The following is a 17,841-nucleotide window of genomic DNA, read 5'->3' as shown; positions in this document are numbered from 1 at the left end:
AAATAAAAAATGGGTGGTAGTTGGAGAGAATGGGTGTGTGCTAGGAAAAAATGCAGTCCTTGCTAGGAAAAAATGCAGTCCTTGCAAGTGTTTCTTTGAGAGCCTTATCCCTGAGGCAGGATGGATAGGATTGTCAGCATGTTAGGCTTCTGAATTTCATTCATCAGCTTCCTCTGGGTAAATACAGGAGTTAGCTGTAAAGGGATGCCAGCCTGAGCTTCTTGGCTGTGCAAGGGATTAAAATCTATGCTTGCATACAGCAAGAGGGTAATTAGTAGCTCAGATAGTATAGCATTATGTTTCAAGGCAGATTCAAGCATTGCATGTCGCTGGTACCGGTGAAAGGTGTTGTGACAAGAATCCTGAAGCTGCTCTTGCCTGTGAGCAAAGCAGGTCCACGTGAACCGTGGCAATCCCCCTTGCTCCTCCCATTGCATATAGTGAGAGCTGAGAAGAGACGCCTAGCTACTGCCACGGAGCTGAATCCCTGCCTTGGTGGTACAGCGCACGCTGCGGTTTGATAGAGACGAGATAAATACCACGCACGGCCAGGGTGCCTCCCTGGGACACGGTGGCTGTTTCTCTGTTCCAGCTTGTGCCGGGTGCTGCTGGAGGTAAGTGTCAGCTCAGTCTGTGCATCCTGCGCTGGGCTTGCTGTGATGCTGGTCATCCTGGGCATGGCTTCTGGACTTTGGGATCCTTGTCAGGGGGAGAGGCTTGCTGTGTCCAAAAGGTAAGGCAGGGTGAGACCTGCTGGAGGGTGCTGTTCAGTGGGCAGCCCCCACTGTGGTGACCCTGGGCTAGCACTGACCCCGAAAGCCTGCCAAGGCATTGCAGGGTTTTACTCTACTGTGCTGTGTCTCTCTGTGTCTCGAACAGCAGGCTGTTCTGGCAGAGCTTTCAGGGGAAGGGGAGGGCTCTGCACAGATGTGATCACATTTTCTGTTCTATCAGTGTCACCATAACCAAGCACTTGGGAAGGAAATAGGGACTTTCCTTATGGAAAGGGACAGGGGACTGGCAGCTCTGGACCTTATTCCTAGTGACTCTTGACAGTGTCAGCTGCTTCCTACAAACCATATAAAAGGTGTTACGGTGCTTGTTTAACAGCTCTCTGAAGGTGTTATGCAGCCTTTCTCTGTTCCCTAAAGGTGGCATCTGATGTATTAGTGACACGGAAAAAAGCAACCAACGTGTTGGGGCCTGTCCCTGAAGCACTGCATTGCTCAGCTATTGTTTTCATTGCATTTCTTCACAACTGTGTTGTGTAGCTCCCTTGCAGAAAGGAACACCTGAAAACCTAAACTTAATGACATATGGGTTCACAAACACAAGCATGCGATAGATTGATAGATTGATCCTAAAATACCATTTTTAAATGTCTTACATTCTTTAAATATCATTATTAAGGATTATAGCTTGATATTCCAGCAACTGGGTCTAATCCTTGTTTTAAAATCACACCGATGTGTAATTAGTGGAATAAAGCATCTCTTGTGAATGAAAGCGGTAGCACTGGCTTGTAAGATGAAAGATGGTCTTACGATAAAAGCAGAGCACAAAGAGAACCGGGAGGAATATCAAAGCTTTATTTTAGTCTGCTGTGAACTTCTCTAAGCCACCTGTCTGTAAAATGCGGAAAATTGAAATTCCGGAGTGTCATCTTCATGTACGAGATACCTAAGTGACCCTGGGTTGCGGGTCAGTGGTTGATGTTTTTCCAGGTGCAGCAGGAACCATGTATATCTCAGGTAAATACCAAGGAGCCCTTCCTACTTGCTGAAAACAATGTCAAAACCCATTTCTCTTCTTGCTGTATGTAGCACTAGAGGAAACCCCTGCACCAGAAGCCTTCAGAAACCTCCTGAAACCCACCTTGAGGCAGTTTAGCCCCCTGCTATGAGTGCAAGGGTAACTGTCCTCATGACCTTTAGAGCTATCGATGCCCAGGCTAAATTTACTCCTGGCTGTTTTCTGCCTGGGTTTTATTTTATTTACATAAGCCTTTGGGACACAGAACATGTTGTCCCTGAGGTGTTTGGCCTTCTGGTGTACTTGTAGATTGTCATTTTCAGCTCAGTTAATGATGTGGGGTTTTTTTTGTTTGTTTGTTGTGTTTTCAAAACGGGGACCGGGCGCCATGTTGGGGATGAGGTGATGGGCGCCATGTTGAGAATGAGGTGATGGGCACCATGTTGGTGCTGCCAGCCAAGACACCTCCCTCCTCTCTGCCCACAGCCATCGTGCTGCTGCAGCCTTGTGGCGGCAGGAGGCCTGAGGGGGGCCATCCCCCTGGATGCCATGCTGGGAGGTACAGCGCCATGCTGCACGTGCCACAAAGGCAGGTGCCATTGCCAATCCAGCCAGCATGGACGTTGTTTCAGTCAGTGCCTGCACCCACAACATGCAGCCCTGCTGCTGCGCCTGCTGGCTCCTCCAGCGCAGAACGTCATTTATTTGGGGTTGTATTTTTTATTATTTTTTATTATTTTTTATTATTATTTTTTTATTATTTATTTTTATTATTTATTATTATTTATTATTATTTATTTATTTGTTTATATTTTTTATTTTATTATTCTTTTCAACTACATTTCGAAGTTCAGTGAGAACGCTGTGTGATCTGAGAGTGACGTGATGCAGCAGGTCAAGCTCCCTGCAGGCGCAGCGCTATTTTTACTGACAAAAGCTCCGATTTTGACACCGGCAGCTCCCCCCTCTGACCCTGCTTCTCGCCAGCAGCGGGGGGCCAGGAACCAAAAATAAATAAATAAAATAACGCCATGGCGACGGGGCGGCGCCACACGGACTTTGGGCCTCGGGGGCCGCCGTCGGCGGGGAGCGGGGCCCGTGCTGCTGCCATGGCGACGGCGCCGGGCGGTGCGGAGCTGGGGGGGGCGGCTCATGGCGGCCGGGGCGGGCGGTGTCTTGGTGAGGCGGAGCTGGGGTGTGGAGGGGCTGCGAGGCTCTGCAGGAGCCAGGCACCGGGTACATTGCCCCTTCCGCCCTAAAAATGGAAAATAGGTGGCAGGTGTGCCTTGAGAGGACAAGGGGTGACGGCTTTAAGCTCAGAGAGGGGAGATTTAGGTTAGATATTAGGAAGAAATTCTTGTCGTGAGGGTGGTGAGGCACTGGCACAGGCTGCCCAGGGCAGCTGTGGGTGCCCCATCCCTGGAGGTGCTCAAGGCCAGGCTGGATGGGGCTTCGTTGTCATATTCTGTTGACCAAAATGCAGTTCAAGCAAAAAGAGGAGCTTTTGTAAAGTTTGCATACAAACAAGTTTGCAATAAAAGTATCCAGCTTTACCATTATTCTCTTGTAGCTAAATCTTGACTAAATTTTGAGGTCTAAAAGAGCAATGGTTGTCAACTGTGGTACATAGGGTTTTAAGAGTCAGAGCTGGCGTTTGTGTGAGTAAATATCTGAGAACTCAAAGATGCTCACCAGAATTTAAAACCTTGAAGGAATTTAATCAGGAGCTTCTGGATGGAAGAGTTTTTACAAAACACTACAAAATGCTTACAGGTTGGGAAGTCCAGATGCGGCCCTTACTGTCTGGAAAGGCAGGAAAGAGCTGTTCCAGGGCCATTTGGGGTCAGAGCTAATTCTTACATCCCGTGTTGTGTTGCCATCTGCTATGCTGTGCTCGTGTAATGGTGTACTGTAAATGATGCAGGTTTATCCTGTGAGAGACAGCAGCAACTCCAGCAGACAGCAGTGGGTACAAAGAGAAAAGATTGTTTGCCAGATCCCATCCTTACAGTGGCTTACCCTCAGTTTTGTCATGAATTTGACTATAGCCAACCTGATTGACTGGTTACTGAGTACGTTTCGTTTTGTTTTGACTTAGATCTTGCCCTGCTAGCCAGAGCTGGAAAGGCCAAAACCTTTCATGTTCAAGGCCATTAATGCTCCTTAGTTCTGAGGTGCTGTAGCACTATCTAGCGTGGTTGTGTTGATTCTGCTGCCAAGTTTGATGTGGGTGCCATGGGAGATATCAACATTCTGTGCTCGTGTGTCACTGGAGTTTTAAAACATTTTTTCCTTCTTTTGTAGTATTACTCTAAGGCATCACCAAAATGAGTGAAAATGATGACCAAGGTGATCTGGCAAATATGGGTGATATAACAGAAAGTGGAGAATATGAGGATGACTTTGAAAAAGACCTTGAATGGCTAATTAATGAAGAGGAAAAAGAAAACCTTGGTGAAATAGAGGTATTTGTTAAATTAATTGCTAGTTTTCTTATTTAGAAGGACAAAAGAGTAATATGAAAGCACAAAAGCACAAAAATCAGTGTGGCTTGAGAAGTGTAGGTACGTTTGCTGAATTTTTAGAAGGAATATTATTTGGAACTGTAGTGAAAAATAATTCAATGAAATTATTAGTTTGCTTATAATTGTCTTAAAACAGAAAATTCAATGTTCATTGAAAATAACATGTTCAGTACAAAGTACTTCTGCTTTCAGTGCAGGCTCCTTCAAGTATTTGTGCAACACATTGTTCTCTTTTCGTATTGTCGCTGATTGCTTTACTGCTCCAGCCATGGTTGATTAAACTTTGTATAGATGTTAACATGGAGAAACTGTAGCAAAGATGTTAGCACCAAAAAAAGCTATTTGTTAAGACATTATCTATCTGACAGCCTGTTTTAAAAAAATAGTGTAGTTAGTACTGCTTTCCTCTCTTGCTGTTCCTTTTCTGTTTCTCTGATACTGTTCTTTGTTGGGAGAACAGTTTGAGATAAATAGTTTATTTTTATTTTTTCAGAGTCCTGAAAGAAATGAAGGACATATCAAAGGAAAAAATGTTAAAGTTGTGGAGACCTTTGAGGAAGACAGTGAGGAAATGGAAGAAAATCCAGATCAGCTTTCAGAAGCTGGCGTAGATGTGAAAGTGAAACCCTGCAATGAAGAAAGTTTGGTATCTGGGTCTGACATGAAACAGGGGGATCATCTGTCTGATACAGATAGTGAATCCTCTATCCAGGAATCCAAGCTAGAAAACCAGCAGCAACTGGATGAGGAAGAGGACGAAGAAATAAAGCGTTACATCTTGGAAAAGATTGAAGAAGCCAACAAGCTGCTGGAGAATCAAGCTCCTGTGGATGAGAATAGAGAACGGAAGTTAAAATTTAAGGATACGTTGGTGGATCTTGAAGTTCCTCCTCCAGAAGATGCTGAAGTTTGTAAAACAGACCTTGCAAGAGAAGATGATGTCTCAAATAGGCTATCTCGGTTGCATATTTCTAATGAAATGGGACAGGAAAGCTCATTGTTTTCACCACATGCTGGCAAGAATGAGGAGCAGAAGGATGGTAAAATCCTGGTAGAAAAAGATGGGAAGTTTGAACTTCTAAGTTTACGTGATATTGAAAGCCAGGGATTCTTGCCCCCAATAAGTGTTTCTTTCACTGATATTGAAACTCAACGTACGTCTCCAAAATCATACCCCAGTTCTTCTGGTGCTGTCTCTCAAATGAAGGAAGTACCTCCTGTAAGACCAGGTGTACATTCTTTGTCTCCTGCTGGCGAAGAGTTTGTGTATTTCCCTAAGCCCCCATCTAACCCTAAGTATCGTCCAAACTCTGCTATCAATGCTGCAAGAGGTCTGGGAAAACGGAAGACTCCGCCAAGAGCACAATCTGCAAATGTGCCCGTGAGAAGTTCCACTTACTGTCTTTCTCCCAGACAAAAAGAACTGCGGAAGCAGCTAGAACAAAGGAAGGAAAAAATGAGGAAAGAGGTAAAGATACAGAGGCAATGAGCAGATCACAGTGACCATCACGAAGGCCACATGATCAGGGCATTTACTTAGTAATAATAATAGTAATTCTCTGGAGTTTGTACAGAATGTCTCAAAACTCCTTTCCTTTCCTTTTATTTTTTATTAAGAAACAAAACAAAACAAAAAGCAAACAAACAAAAAACAATACAAGGAGACACCAAAACCATGGAGTGGTATAGGACCATCCCTTGCTCAAAGCAGAAATTAAGTATTTATTTAATACATCCTTTATAAATAAGCCTTTTTTTTTTTTTCTTTATTGTACTTACAGCTTTTGCTTATTGACTCCCTGTAAATTCCATTACAGGTCCACTCTTTGCTGGAACATTGTACACAGCATCACATATACATTGCAGTGTGGTCTGTGGAGAAAACTAGCATTAACCACAATAATGCAGGTGCATGTGTGGGTGCTGATGAAGTATGTAAAAGGCAATTATCAGATGGGAGAGTGTTTAGTCATAAAGTAAGATTTTACACAGGAGGGTGGCTGTGAGATCTATGAACAAAGTAGTATGTGTGTTTGAAATGGAAGGAAGACTTCAAAATGGGCATGCATTTTTGTTACTGGTCAAAAATGAGTCCAGAGGAGAGCTGCAAAGATGATCTTTAAGGTCTTTTCCAACCCAAACCATTCTGTGATAATAGTGATCGCGTCAGGAAGCTATGCATATTCATTCAGGACAGGATAGACAGTTTGGATTCTAACCAAACTGTTCACACTTCTCTAGGGTTCTAGTCAGGTGCTTTAAATGTAAGGTCATGGTTTGAATAAAAAGAACGTGTTTTTCTGTGCCGTGATGTTCTAAGCAAACTGGAAATAGTTCTGGCCTGTTTTGTGTGAAAAGTTTGCTGATGGCAGTGATGAGGGGCATGAAACGTGGAGAATTACTGATGTGCTATATTTGTACACACAAGTTTAGATCTCTTGACAGCATTCTTTGCACATTTAAAACAATTAGTGTGGTGGAGGCAACCTTCTGTTACTAGGCTAATGTAGTCTGCACTACTTCATTGGCTAATTCCTGAAGAAGGTAAGAATGTAGTACTGTATTTCTTCATCTGTGAAGGTGAACTAACACTGTGGATTTCACAGGCACGAAACGTTTCTTGACGTTATTTGAATCCATCTGCCTCATTTTGGTGCTTGGGTTGTTTTATTTTTTTTCATTTCAGTAGAGTGGAAATTGTAAGTTTGTAGGATGCTGTCTGCAAGTTGTGTGTGAGTGGGAGGAATATCATCTATGCACAGGAAGAGTAGATTTTGGAAATGAATGGGGATTACAGCTTTTGTGTCAGAGAATTAAAACCTGTTAAACTGTCCTCCTCAGTTTTCTGAAGCATTGTTTGAAACCATTTCTGCTATTTATAGATACTTGTAAGCTAAAATGTGATTAATAATTACAAGAAGTGTTTTCAATTTTGTAAAAATCATTTTTTTTAAACTTGAGAAAAGTGTTAAGCTATTAATAATTCTGTGAATAAATGCATTTCAACTTCATGTCCAAAAAAAAAAATCTCCATTAATACGGTAGTGCCAGCAGTCTGTGAGCAGTTAACTATCCTTTAGGGTTTAATGGTCTATCAAGCCTGAGGGTTTCTTTAATATTTAAAATGCATCAATTAGCTCTGATTGGCTTCAAATCAGTTTAATTGGGCAGATGTCATTTTGTTATGGGCAGATGACCTGTAGCTACTGAAATGCCCATGACTTGGGATGTATCATGGAAATGGAGGTAATCACAAAAAACAGGTAAATGCAACATGCGCTGGGGAAGTGCTCAGACTAATTTCTTCCTAAAAACAGTACCAGCTTGCTGCAGTCTGAGTATTCCTGTTCCATCAGTATTTTTGTGTCAGATATAATTCAAATGGCTCATTTATTACCCACTTTGACAAAGAAGCCTTTGCAGATTAAGACAGTTATCTTAATGAGCAAGATTTTTATTCACTCTTAATCTCATACAAGGAAGAAGAAAGGAAAAAAGAACAAGAAGAACAGAAGAGAAGGGAGAATGAGATGGTATTTCGAGCCTGGTTACAGAAGAAGAAGGAACAAGTGCAAGAAGAAAAACGAATTCGTCGTGCAAAGGAGCTGGAAAACTTGAACAGCAAAGTAAGATCACCATAATGTGAGACTGGGAGTTATACTGCTCTGGTTGAATAGAAAAACGGATTATAAGCCTCTGTTCTTAGTGAAGTTTATGAACTTTCATAGTGATGGGAAATGTTTTTGTCATATTGTTTCAGTGAAGAGCTAGATTGACTTGCATGTTCAGGATGGTTCTGCCTGCCAGGCTGGTTTATGCCGTACAAGCTCCACGCGTGACCTTAATAGCTATAAAATCACAGGAGGTACAGCGATGCCCTTTTTTAGCAGGTGAATGACTTTACTGAGCCCAGCAGTGAACAAGCCAGAAAACCCTTTGAAGTATATTCATTACCATCAGAACTTGCTGGCCAGCAGTTAATGCATGTGACGTGACCAACCATGATGATTCAGATACTCTGAAGTTCCTCTGTCTTGCAGCAAGGGGCTTGAAAAACTAAATTTAGTATTTTTTTTTTAAACATACTGCTATGTATTCAATGACAGATTAGCATATGGTTGTTTGCCTATAAAATACATTTCCCTAATGTGGATGGAAATGCCAGTGGAGTTGAAAAATTATAATAAAATGATTAATACAAAGGTCATTTGATGATAAGTCTCATGTATGTATGTCTTTTATTTAAATAGGACAGGAGTAGGAATCCAGAAGAAGCCTTCAAGTTATGGCTTAAAAAGAAGCACCAAGAACACATGAAGGAAAAACAGATAGAAATTTTGAGACGGCAGGCAGAGGGAATTGCCTTTTTCCCAAGAACAGAGGAATGCAACAGAGCTTTCAAAGAGTGAGTAGAAACATTCCTTGGGAAGCCATTTTGAAATTTTTGTAGTGTATCAACTTAGGCTGTCATTTTATAGTACATCTTGAATGCTGAAGTCTTTTTTTGAGCGAATATGCCCTCATTAGTTTATACTGTAGAAAAAACACATCAGTTCTTTGATGTTTGTTCATTGCTGTGAAATTAGTTGTCACAGCCGGAGCTGAACTAGCGCATTGCTTCTGCTGAAAAAGAGAGATCCTTTTCCCCTAGCCCTTTATGCCTGTTTTAAAGCAGTCATGTGCCAATTTAGTCTATTAAACGGGCACAAAGTTTATCTGGTAAAGTGATTTTTTTTTCTTGAGTCTGCAAGTTGAATCAGCTCAACAAAAGGGGGTAGGGAATGTGGATGCAGAACCAGGAGTGCTAGGATAGAAAAGTAGTACCTCTCATGTTTGGGAATGATGGGCTTTTAGTTGGCCCTAACATCTGTATCCTGAAGCACCAGGTGACTCTAGTCACACGGGGTCCAGCCTCCTTTGAATGGATGAAATAAAGATTTCAGTTGTTACCTGTCAGTCCTGTTTCTCTCTCCACAGATGGCTAAAAAGAAAGAGAGAAGAAAAACGAGCAGAAGAACTGGCTGCTAAAGAGCGAGCGAGGCAGCTTAGATTAGAAGCCAGAAGAGCAAAACAGATGCAGAACATCCACTGCATTAGTTCAGAGCCTAAATCCTTTCGCTTCAGAGACCATTACTGTTGAAAATTTAGAGGTAACTACAGAGTTCTTGGGGGCAACCCTCTTAATTTTTATGGCTCTTTACAGCTACTGACTTTGTGGTGTTTTTAAAGCTTTCAAGTGAGTTTAACAATTCCCTTCATTGACAATGGTTTTGCTATTTATTCGTAATGAATTTTGTTGAAAAGCCTGCTTTTATGTACAACTCAGGGATCTTCTTGGTTTGACCAAATCTAAATGAGAGCGAGATCTGTTTGCGAGGGTGGCAAATACATACTCCCCTTTCAAAGGCACTTTATTACTGAACTCCACCATGAATTCCCGGATGCAGGCTATTATGTAAAATGGTGAATTTTTGCTGGATTAATATTGCTGTTTTCTGCTTGTGATGATGCCTGTACAACTTGTTGTGTTGTTGGAAAATGCTATTTCTTGAATCTTTGAGTTACTGCTTTCTACTGGCTTGTGGACCAGCTGTCCTGGCTAGGCCAGAGGACACTTATTTCAGAGGAAGTGGTGACTGAAGGCTAACACGTATGTGAACTCGCATCGTTTTTTCAGAAACTTATTTATTTGAGCCAGACCGATGCACACATATTCAGTAGTTTTATACTTCATGAAATTAAAGATAATGTGAATTATGATCTTTACCACTATTAAGGAAGCTGGATTCCTTGTCTACATGTCCATGTTTGCTAAACTTATTGAAATAAACTATGTCACCCTTGATGCTGTGTACTGTTGATACAAGAGAATATGCTGAGGTGACTGATGAAATCAAAGGAAGGCAGGGTCAAAGATACAGCTGTATTAAATCCAAAACTGTAACGTTAAAGTAAGCAAAGAAAGTTTATTGTAGTTTTCTTCATGCAACCCAAAGCATGGCCAGAAACAGTAGGAATTTGTAACTTATATACTCTGAGCATGGTATGAGATTTAAAGAAAAACTGGGGGAAGGCAGCCATTGTAGAAACCCTTTCTCCTAACTAGACAACTACATATGATAAATATGGGAGAGAAAACAGATCAAAATGTGTATTTGCGTCCTCCTAAATTTCCTCTACATGTGCAACTTAAATTTGAATAGGCTTCTTTGGATTCAGCAGATCATCTGCTGGACTATCTCTTTGAACCAACATCAAGAAAATAAAATCATAAAAGTAAAAATACTTCTTTTTATTAGTACTTGTGCAAACTTAGTGCTTACTATCAGCCTCCTGTAACATCCAGGAAGACTTTGGGCAAGGACTGAGTTCTTAATGCTAGGTCAGGTTTCAGCACTGTGTACTAAAGGAGCTACATCAGACTTTCTTTGCTGAGGTTCACCTAACAGCTTGGCTCTGGAAGCTGAAATAGATGGAAAAGGCATCATTTTATCACCCCTCTCCCTTCCCCCATTTTCTAGAATCCATTTAAAGCCAGGTCCTTTTATATATTATAGATAGAGCTCATCCAAGCTCTTTTTCCCTTCTCCATATGAGGAGGGCAGCAATACTGCATATGCTCTTTCAGAGCTTACAGCTGTAAAGCCTCATTGCACACACTCCTTTATATTACTAAATTTAAAAGGCTGAACATAGACTTGAGGACAGTTCCTCACTTTGAATAATATTAAAAAAACATGGAGCTGACTGTATTCCATTGTCTTTTGATTTTTATATTATTATTTTACCATATAATACTTCATTTACTTTGGTATAGCTTATGCTTTTGTCTCCCTCTAACGAGAGATTCATTAAGATTTGTTAATGAGACTGTAAACCTCAACTAATCAAGGGGATCTCTATGTTGTACAACTTGGACCAGCATAACATTTTGGTCTTGCCTTTGTAGAAGGAAATAAGTAGCTTTTTAGACTGAAAAACAGTAGAAGTATTTCACAGGCTAAGGAAGTCCTGTCAGTCCCTGACTTCAAGTGGCAGAGAAGCAGAAAGTGCAGGATTTCCAATTTTAAATGTGCCCCTATGGAAAGAAACAGGAAAAAGGAAGCCTGCTGAACATCAACTAGTGTTATTCTTCAGAAAGAGTGCATGTGCAGTTGCGTTTGCTGTGTTTTTAAAGGGCTATGAGCTCCCCTTGACAGTGATTGCAACAATTGAAAGTTATATCTTCGTATCTTGTGTAAGGATGAAACCTTCCAATATTCTTCTTTGTGGAAAGGAAGGAAGATGGAGAAGTCTCAGAAAAGGAAGCTTCTGATGATGTTTCTGTACAGGCAGCTGGATCCAGTACACGTAAAACCTAAAGATGGAAAAGCTGAGAATGAAAATGTATCTATTAAGGTTAATAAGAGTTATCGTTCTGTGACAGCTAGGAAGGATTTCTGCTCAAAAGCAGAGTTTTTCAGCTTTATTTTAAATTTAAAACTAAAAAATGGCCATCTATCCAGACTCTCAATATAAAAGCATTAAGTACTGTTTATGAATTAGTAATATCAATCAAAATTCAAGGTATGATTTTGAGAATAACAGAACTCTTGAGCTTAGTTGAGCAAAAATAAGTGAGGCCAATATACATATATAAAAAAAAAATAGGTACTGTGAGCCTTCTGCTGCTAAACTTCAACTACTTCCAGACTAGACTGTTAGTCTAGTTTGTTATTTAAACATCAAGCTTTTTTGTAGTGGAACCCTATCTTGGAAGAGATACAGCTTCTCTCTGTGTTTCCTCCCACCTTCAACAATACTATCTTTAGGGCAACAGAAACTACTCCTGAAGTAGTATGATTTATTCCTACCTGAGTTAGATCTCTTCTCCCTATCATTTTTTAAACTTAAGTATTTTCAGTTGGCTTTCTCCTGACACACTAAGTCTAAACAAATTTTGACACAATCATTTGTGGTGCTATGGACAGTAAAAGAAAACAGTACGTATTATATTGTTCTGCTTATTCTTCCAGATTTGTTTTTTAAATATCAAACAGAAAGCTCCATTCAGCATGTTTCCCTTGGGTGTAGCTTTTAAATAAGATATTAAGTAGTTTCCAGAAAGAAAAGTCTTGCTTTATGGCAGCACAACCCAGTGCTGTGATGACAGATGGAGATATGTGAAGGGTTCTTACCCTTTCAGCCATTTTCTCAGCAGGGGTATTGCAAAACTCCACAGCTGTTGAAGTCTTTTTTGGACTGCTAGTTCCAACATTTCCAAGAAGATGTGAGCTTACAGCTTTGGCTAGCTTACAGTTCACAGTTGCTAGCTCTGTTGTAGTGTATGGTTGGGCACTGGGGTAGTATGTCTGCTGTCTCCCCCACTGAAGAGAAACCATCAGCTCCTCCAGCAACCTGCACAGAAAGGAAAAAAATGTGTTTTTTTTTTTTTAAAAAAAACATACTGTCAGCAAACAGCACGCTTCAGAGGAATTGTCTCTTCCCAAAACTTACTGCACAAGTCAAAATGTCCACCAAAGAAGGTTTAGTATTTAAACAAGGAAGCAAAGAGGCTATTCTCAACGGCCATGCATCACCAATACAGAATTTTAATACCAGTGAAACTTACTTGATATCTGTCTGGATAAGCATTAAGAAGTCAATACAGGTAGAAGAATCTGTATGTTTTGGAAGTAGACAGAGGAGACTTGAAGTCAAGACAGTAAGCGATTAAATATAGGAGGTCAGTATCTGAGAGGTATCAGTTCCCCAGTATAAGACCCCTGAGAACTCACACCTCCAGGGAATGCTGCAGTAAGAATTAATGCTACTTCGGCTATTTCAGTTCCAAGATTGAAAAGCAACTATACTATCCATCAGCATGTTGTTGTTGTTAAGTATCACAGGAACAAAGGAAATCTATTTGATTCTTCTCCAGCCCATAATAAACTGAGAGAAATGAAAGCTTGCAGAGAGGTAATCTGGATTAGAAAGATCATACTTTTGTGTCTCAATCATTTCTTGACGGAACTGATCGCGTTCATTCAGCAGATCCTGGATTGCGCTCTGTGCATCCCGCGTTTGACGCTGAAGAATTGCTCTGGTATTGGTTAGCTCATCGGCCATAACCCTGCAGAAGAAATTTCCGATCAGTAATTTAAGTGAGCAGTTTCAAAGTCACCTTAACTCTACGACAGGCAGTATTTAATCAGCTCAAACTAAGGATTAAGCTGCTGTTCCTCTTCCTTCCCTGCCACTCAGGGCCTGTATCAACATAATTACTAAGGACATGTAAGATGGCTACGGCTACTTACCATTCACTCTATGACAAAACTGCTAAATACCAGCAACTTAAATGAAGGAGACTATTCTATTACAGTCTCTTTGATGCAGTAAGGCTTTTCCACAATATGCATTAAACATCACTAATTAAAATTTAGCGAGTTATACATGGCTACAGTAGAAGATTAAAATCATATGATGCTATTTGCCGATCTGGTAAATCAACTACACCTAGCAAGTTAAAAGTCCAAGGAGATTTTGACATTCAGACCAGTTTAAGATTTGCTCCTGACTCTTGCTACCCATTAGCATACGGTTAGAGAAGTATCAGTAGGGTTCTTAGTAACACGAGTTATTTAAAGAAGAGATCTTCCTCCTTTTCCACTTTCTGCTGTTCCCAGTAGATCCCTGAATCGCTGTAAAAGTTTATCAAATCAACTTCTCCACAAATTTATTATTTTATGGGGATTATTTGGGGAAAAAAATAGATGAGTCAAGACAGCTGTCCTGGAAGATATTTTTAAACCCTATACTGGACATGTCTTACTACATTGACAAGAAGTGGAGTTAAGATTTTAGGAGTGTTAGGACCCACTCTACTACCTTTGAAAGGCAGAATTATTTAGACTTACAAGGAGTTTACTTTCTTTATATCTTCGAAGAGACTGAAACTTCATAGTAAGTGTCTTATAGCTGTTGCGGCTCTGCATATATAAATAAGAACACCCGCAGGCGTTGCAGTGGGTGTGTGAATTAAAAGACTAAAGCAAAATGCTGCTGTAACAGTTCTGTGAGAAGGAATACCTGCTCGCTAGGAATTTGCTTCGCCACACATCGCACTGTATAGACATGCGCTCCAGTTGTTCAGACAACTGAGACATATTCCGGCCCAAGACTTCGTTTTCTAGGATAAGCTGATTTTTCTCACGAGCCATGCGTTCAAAGTGATACTGCAGGTCATCCCCAACAGAAGCAACAAGCAATTTCTTCAGTTCCCGATTCACCTAGAATTAGACCAAACTATCTTATTATTACCAAAAGAAGGTTGAAACACCTTCTGCTTTCTGAATGCAGCACAACTTACTGCAAATACCAAACTGTAAGTTGCCTTCCTCCTTCCAGCATGGGATCTACCCAAAGCAGAGTATATTAAGCCTCACAATACACTTCAGTAAGCCATACATTTTTAAGACTAATACATGTTAACACTTTCTTGCTTAAATTTTAACAGTGTTCAAAGAGGAAGAATGAAAATCTGCTACAAGAAACAAAGAAAGTTTCAGCAGCGTTCAAGTCCTGACTCAGTTAAGATAGCAAAGGAGGAAACAAGACATCCATTTATTACTTTTGAAAGTTACAATCCCCCTTTCTACGGTAACATTTTTTACTTAGCAGTTGGGTTGAGGAGTAAAGACTTTTCTCATGAAAGATACATTTCCCTGCAGCTCTCTAGTGTGTTTCTCCCAGCTTTGCGCCTTTGATACTTTTATCTGCTGACAGAGAAGCCATACTGGAGTCCTCAGTTGCACTTTTACTCCATATCTTAGCTGATAAGTTCAAAAAGAAAACTTTTTGTTTCAAGGCTACAGTGTCACAGCAGTTAGCTTTGATTTTATTCACAAACAGTCTAAATAAACCAGAGCTGCTCATCTGTGTGTGAGGAAAAAAAAACACAAACCTTTCATTTCTTACCTCTGTCTGTATACGAAGCTGATTAGAGAGACCTTCTTTATCCTGTAACAACCGCTTTTCTGAATTCTTTAGCTTTTCAAGTGCATTTTTCAACTCTGTCTGTTCTTTCTTGGGATCTACAGTGCCATCCGACTGATGGAACGGATCTCCTTTATGTCCCACTGATTTAGCTACTTTAGCATTTTTAGTTGGAACAACATGGGTGATAGCTGCTTTGGGGACTAGTATACGCATAGCTTCGATCTCTACTGATTTATCAGCGTGTATTTTCCCTAGCTGCAGAACTCCGGGACTCAGCGAAGAGACTGTCTTTTTCTGTGGGCTGTGGTGGATGACATGGTTCGTAGTGTTGGCTCCAGTGCTTGCTTCCACCGATTCAGCCGTCTGCTCTGTTTCCATGCCATCTCCAGGTCCTCGGATGGGTGACGAGGCATAGTCAACTAAAATTCAGAAAGAGTGGAAGGAGAAGTTTACCACCTTTCATTTTGTTATGGTTTCATTGCAACTCTTCCCTTTATTTACTCTAAAGGTGGAGATTTTCATTTTACACTGCACGTGTAAAACAGTCCTTTACAGCACAAGTTAGGATCTAGGAAGTCATTACTTAAGTGTGTATTGCTCATTAAGACAAAATCATTGATCTGAATTGTATTAATTCTGGGCTGCCATACAAGATTGGGTAGATGCAGACATGAGAAAGAGCTAGTAAGGAAAAAAAATCGTGACAATGTTACCTATAGGCTGACAGCAAACTTCACATTTTGGGAGCTTGACAGAATGAGAGCAGGCCTATTTTAAAAGCAACAATAAAAAGCAGCTACTAGCTACATAGCTACTAATGCCATAAGAAGTTTAAGAGGTTTAAAGTACTATCTGCTGTACGTTTTAATTGTGAACGAGTCAGTTTCACTTCATTTCTAATCAATGGCCTCCAGTACTCCCAGCGAGGCTGCAATCTGGTCTAGATTGCCAAGTAAACATAACAGTCACTGACATTCATTTTACTGAAGTTCACCAAGTTTTCAGTTGAGTTAAATATTAAAGTTTCCTCACAATGGGTAAAGGCAGGAAAGTGTCTTACAACACAGCTACACATGCTGCTGTTACTTCTCAAACTGTGGGCGGTAACACGTGTCTGCATCCTCTATCCAAAATTTCAAAAATACCGCAGTGGTGCCGTTACACTGCCCAATTTTCAAGTTGGTCGAATCAGTACCACCAGGTTGTAAAGACCACAGTAGGACTGACAGACAACCGTAAAAACAAGTGACAGATTTGGTTTTCCATACAAAACTAGGTTACGAAAACCCATTGCATTAACTGGGCAGCATTTTGTTTTTCACTGCAGCAATGAGGCCACACAACTGTTTCCTAACAGCTAAATAAAGGGAATAAGCCTTTAGAATTCAGGTTAAAGTACTTGTAACCCAGTCTGCTTAGACATCACGTGAACCACCTACCTTTTTCTAGGGATGTCATTTTCTCTTTAGCACTCAGTTCTTCTTAACTACATGAATCTGAGGAGAGGAAAAGAAAGAAAAAAAAATCTTTAGCGAGATAGCACCGATGGTTAACGTTGGGTTACCCTATTTTCTAGTACAACCTTGAAAGTTCAGTTCAGGCACGCTGATAACGCTCTTTGCCATGAGCTGGAAGTTGTAAGTAATTTATAAGGGGAAAAAAAATAAATAAATAAGCAAGCAGAAAAAAAAAAAAAAAAGTACTCCAGGACCTAGAAGAGCTAAAAGGCCACGCAGCTTCCAGCATTTGCTTCTTCTTTCACTGAACTTGACCTCCCAGCTCTTGCTGCTCGACCTCCACCGCTCAAACTCCCGTGACAGTACCACAGCCCCGCAGCACAGCCTGAGGGGCACGCACAGACAGCCTGAGATCACCAGGGAAAAAAGCCAAATCCGCGCTGTGCTCGGGGCGGACATGAGGGGGAGGAAACGACGTCTCCCGGCCGCTCCTCCGCCCGACACGGCGCTGGTGGCAGGGAGCAGGCCCCTGCCAGCTTCCCAGGCCCCGGGATGCATTGTGGGGGGTAAAAAAAGGTAAAGAAACGGAAAATTAAGGAAAACGAGAAAGCAGAAGCGCAGCCTCCCCTCCCCTCCCCTCCCGGGGCTCCCTCAGCCCCCGCCCCTCCCCCAGCTAAGCCAGGGCACGAGACGGTGACGGGCCCGGGTCCCGATCCGGATCCGAATCCAGCTTCGAATTCGAATTCGAACCCGACCCCAACGGCCGCCCCCCCCCGCGGCCGTTACCCTCAGCGGCAGCCCCGCGCCCGGCTCCGCCAGCGCCCGCCTCAGCTTCCGCTTCCGGCCGCGGGGCAGGGCCGCGGTTGCTAGGGAACGGCGGGGGCAGGCGGCAGCGCCATGGTGAGCGCCCGGCTGGGGATGGGATTGGGATGGGATTGGGATTGGGACTGGGATTAGGACTGGGATTGGGGTTAGGGGACGCAGCGGAAGGCCGGCAGCGGGTTTGAGGCGGAAACACGTCTCCCCGCTGGGCGTTGCGGTTCCTCAGGGGGGCGGTGGGGCTGTAGGGTCGCGGTGGGCGCGGTTGGAGGGACCCCAAAGGCCTAACCCCAGCCCCGGCCGTGGCAGGG

General features: G+C 41.9%; 3 protein-coding genes across 11 annotated transcripts in view; 2 read left to right on the top strand and 1 right to left on the bottom strand.

Moving 5' to 3' along the window:
- The first annotated feature begins 446 nt into the window (after window positions 1-446).
- CCDC181 (coiled-coil domain containing 181) lies at window positions 447-15,190 on the top strand. Of its 7 annotated transcripts, XM_084523068.1 has the most exons (7): window positions 447-614; window positions 4,057-4,217; window positions 4,771-5,745; window positions 7,757-7,903; window positions 8,528-8,682; window positions 9,255-9,427; window positions 14,773-15,190. In XM_084523068.1, the coding sequence occupies exons 2-6, from the start codon at window positions 4,080-4,082 to the stop codon at window positions 9,415-9,417; spliced, it is 1,578 nt and encodes a 525-aa protein (XP_084379194.1). In that variant the 5' UTR covers window positions 447-614; window positions 4,057-4,079; the 3' UTR covers window positions 9,418-9,427; window positions 14,773-15,190. The 7 variants fall into 7 exon arrangements, with proteins under 7 accessions (XP_084379194.1, XP_084379188.1, XP_084379189.1 ...); XM_084523062.1 differs by lacking the exon at window positions 14,773-15,190 and having other exon boundaries at window positions 9,255-10,122; XM_084523063.1 differs by lacking the exons at window positions 447-614; window positions 14,773-15,190 and adding an exon at window positions 1,845-1,911 and having other exon boundaries at window positions 9,255-10,122.
- Window positions 10,219-17,595, bottom strand: BLZF1 (basic leucine zipper nuclear factor 1). Of its 2 annotated transcripts, none has more exons than XM_084523138.1 (7): window positions 17,498-17,595; window positions 16,694-16,750; window positions 15,234-15,673; window positions 14,346-14,545; window positions 13,261-13,389; window positions 12,455-12,674; window positions 10,219-11,634 (listed from the first exon to the last, which is right to left on the bottom strand). In XM_084523138.1, exons 2-7 carry the CDS (start codon window positions 16,710-16,712, stop codon window positions 11,449-11,451), a joined length of 1,194 nt encoding a protein of 397 aa, XP_084379264.1. In that variant the 5' UTR covers window positions 16,713-16,750; window positions 17,498-17,595; the 3' UTR covers window positions 10,219-11,448. The 2 variants fall into 2 exon arrangements, with proteins under 2 accessions (XP_084379264.1, XP_084379265.1); XM_084523139.1 differs by lacking the exon at window positions 17,498-17,595 and adding an exon at window positions 16,837-16,926.
- Window positions 17,538-17,841, top strand: part of NME7 (NME/NM23 family member 7) — a 93,143-nt gene continuing 92,839 nt past the window's right edge. Inside the window, exon 1 of one of the 2 annotated variants that reach the window (XM_084523151.1) lies at window positions 17,538-17,611. In XM_084523151.1, coding sequence (XP_084379277.1) covers window positions 17,609-17,611 — 3 coding nt within the window. In that variant the 5' untranslated portion in view covers window positions 17,538-17,608. The remainder of the gene's footprint in view (window positions 17,612-17,841) is intronic. The other variant, XM_084523152.1, reaches the window with a different exon arrangement.

The sequence above is a fragment of the Aythya ferina genome (assembly GCF_964211825.1).
Source record: "Aythya ferina genome assembly, chromosome: 1".
Taxonomy (NCBI): domain Eukaryota; kingdom Metazoa; phylum Chordata; class Aves; order Anseriformes; family Anatidae; genus Aythya; species Aythya ferina.
The sequence above is the reverse complement of the archived record's forward strand: the minus strand, read 5'-3'. Positions and strand labels throughout refer to the sequence as shown.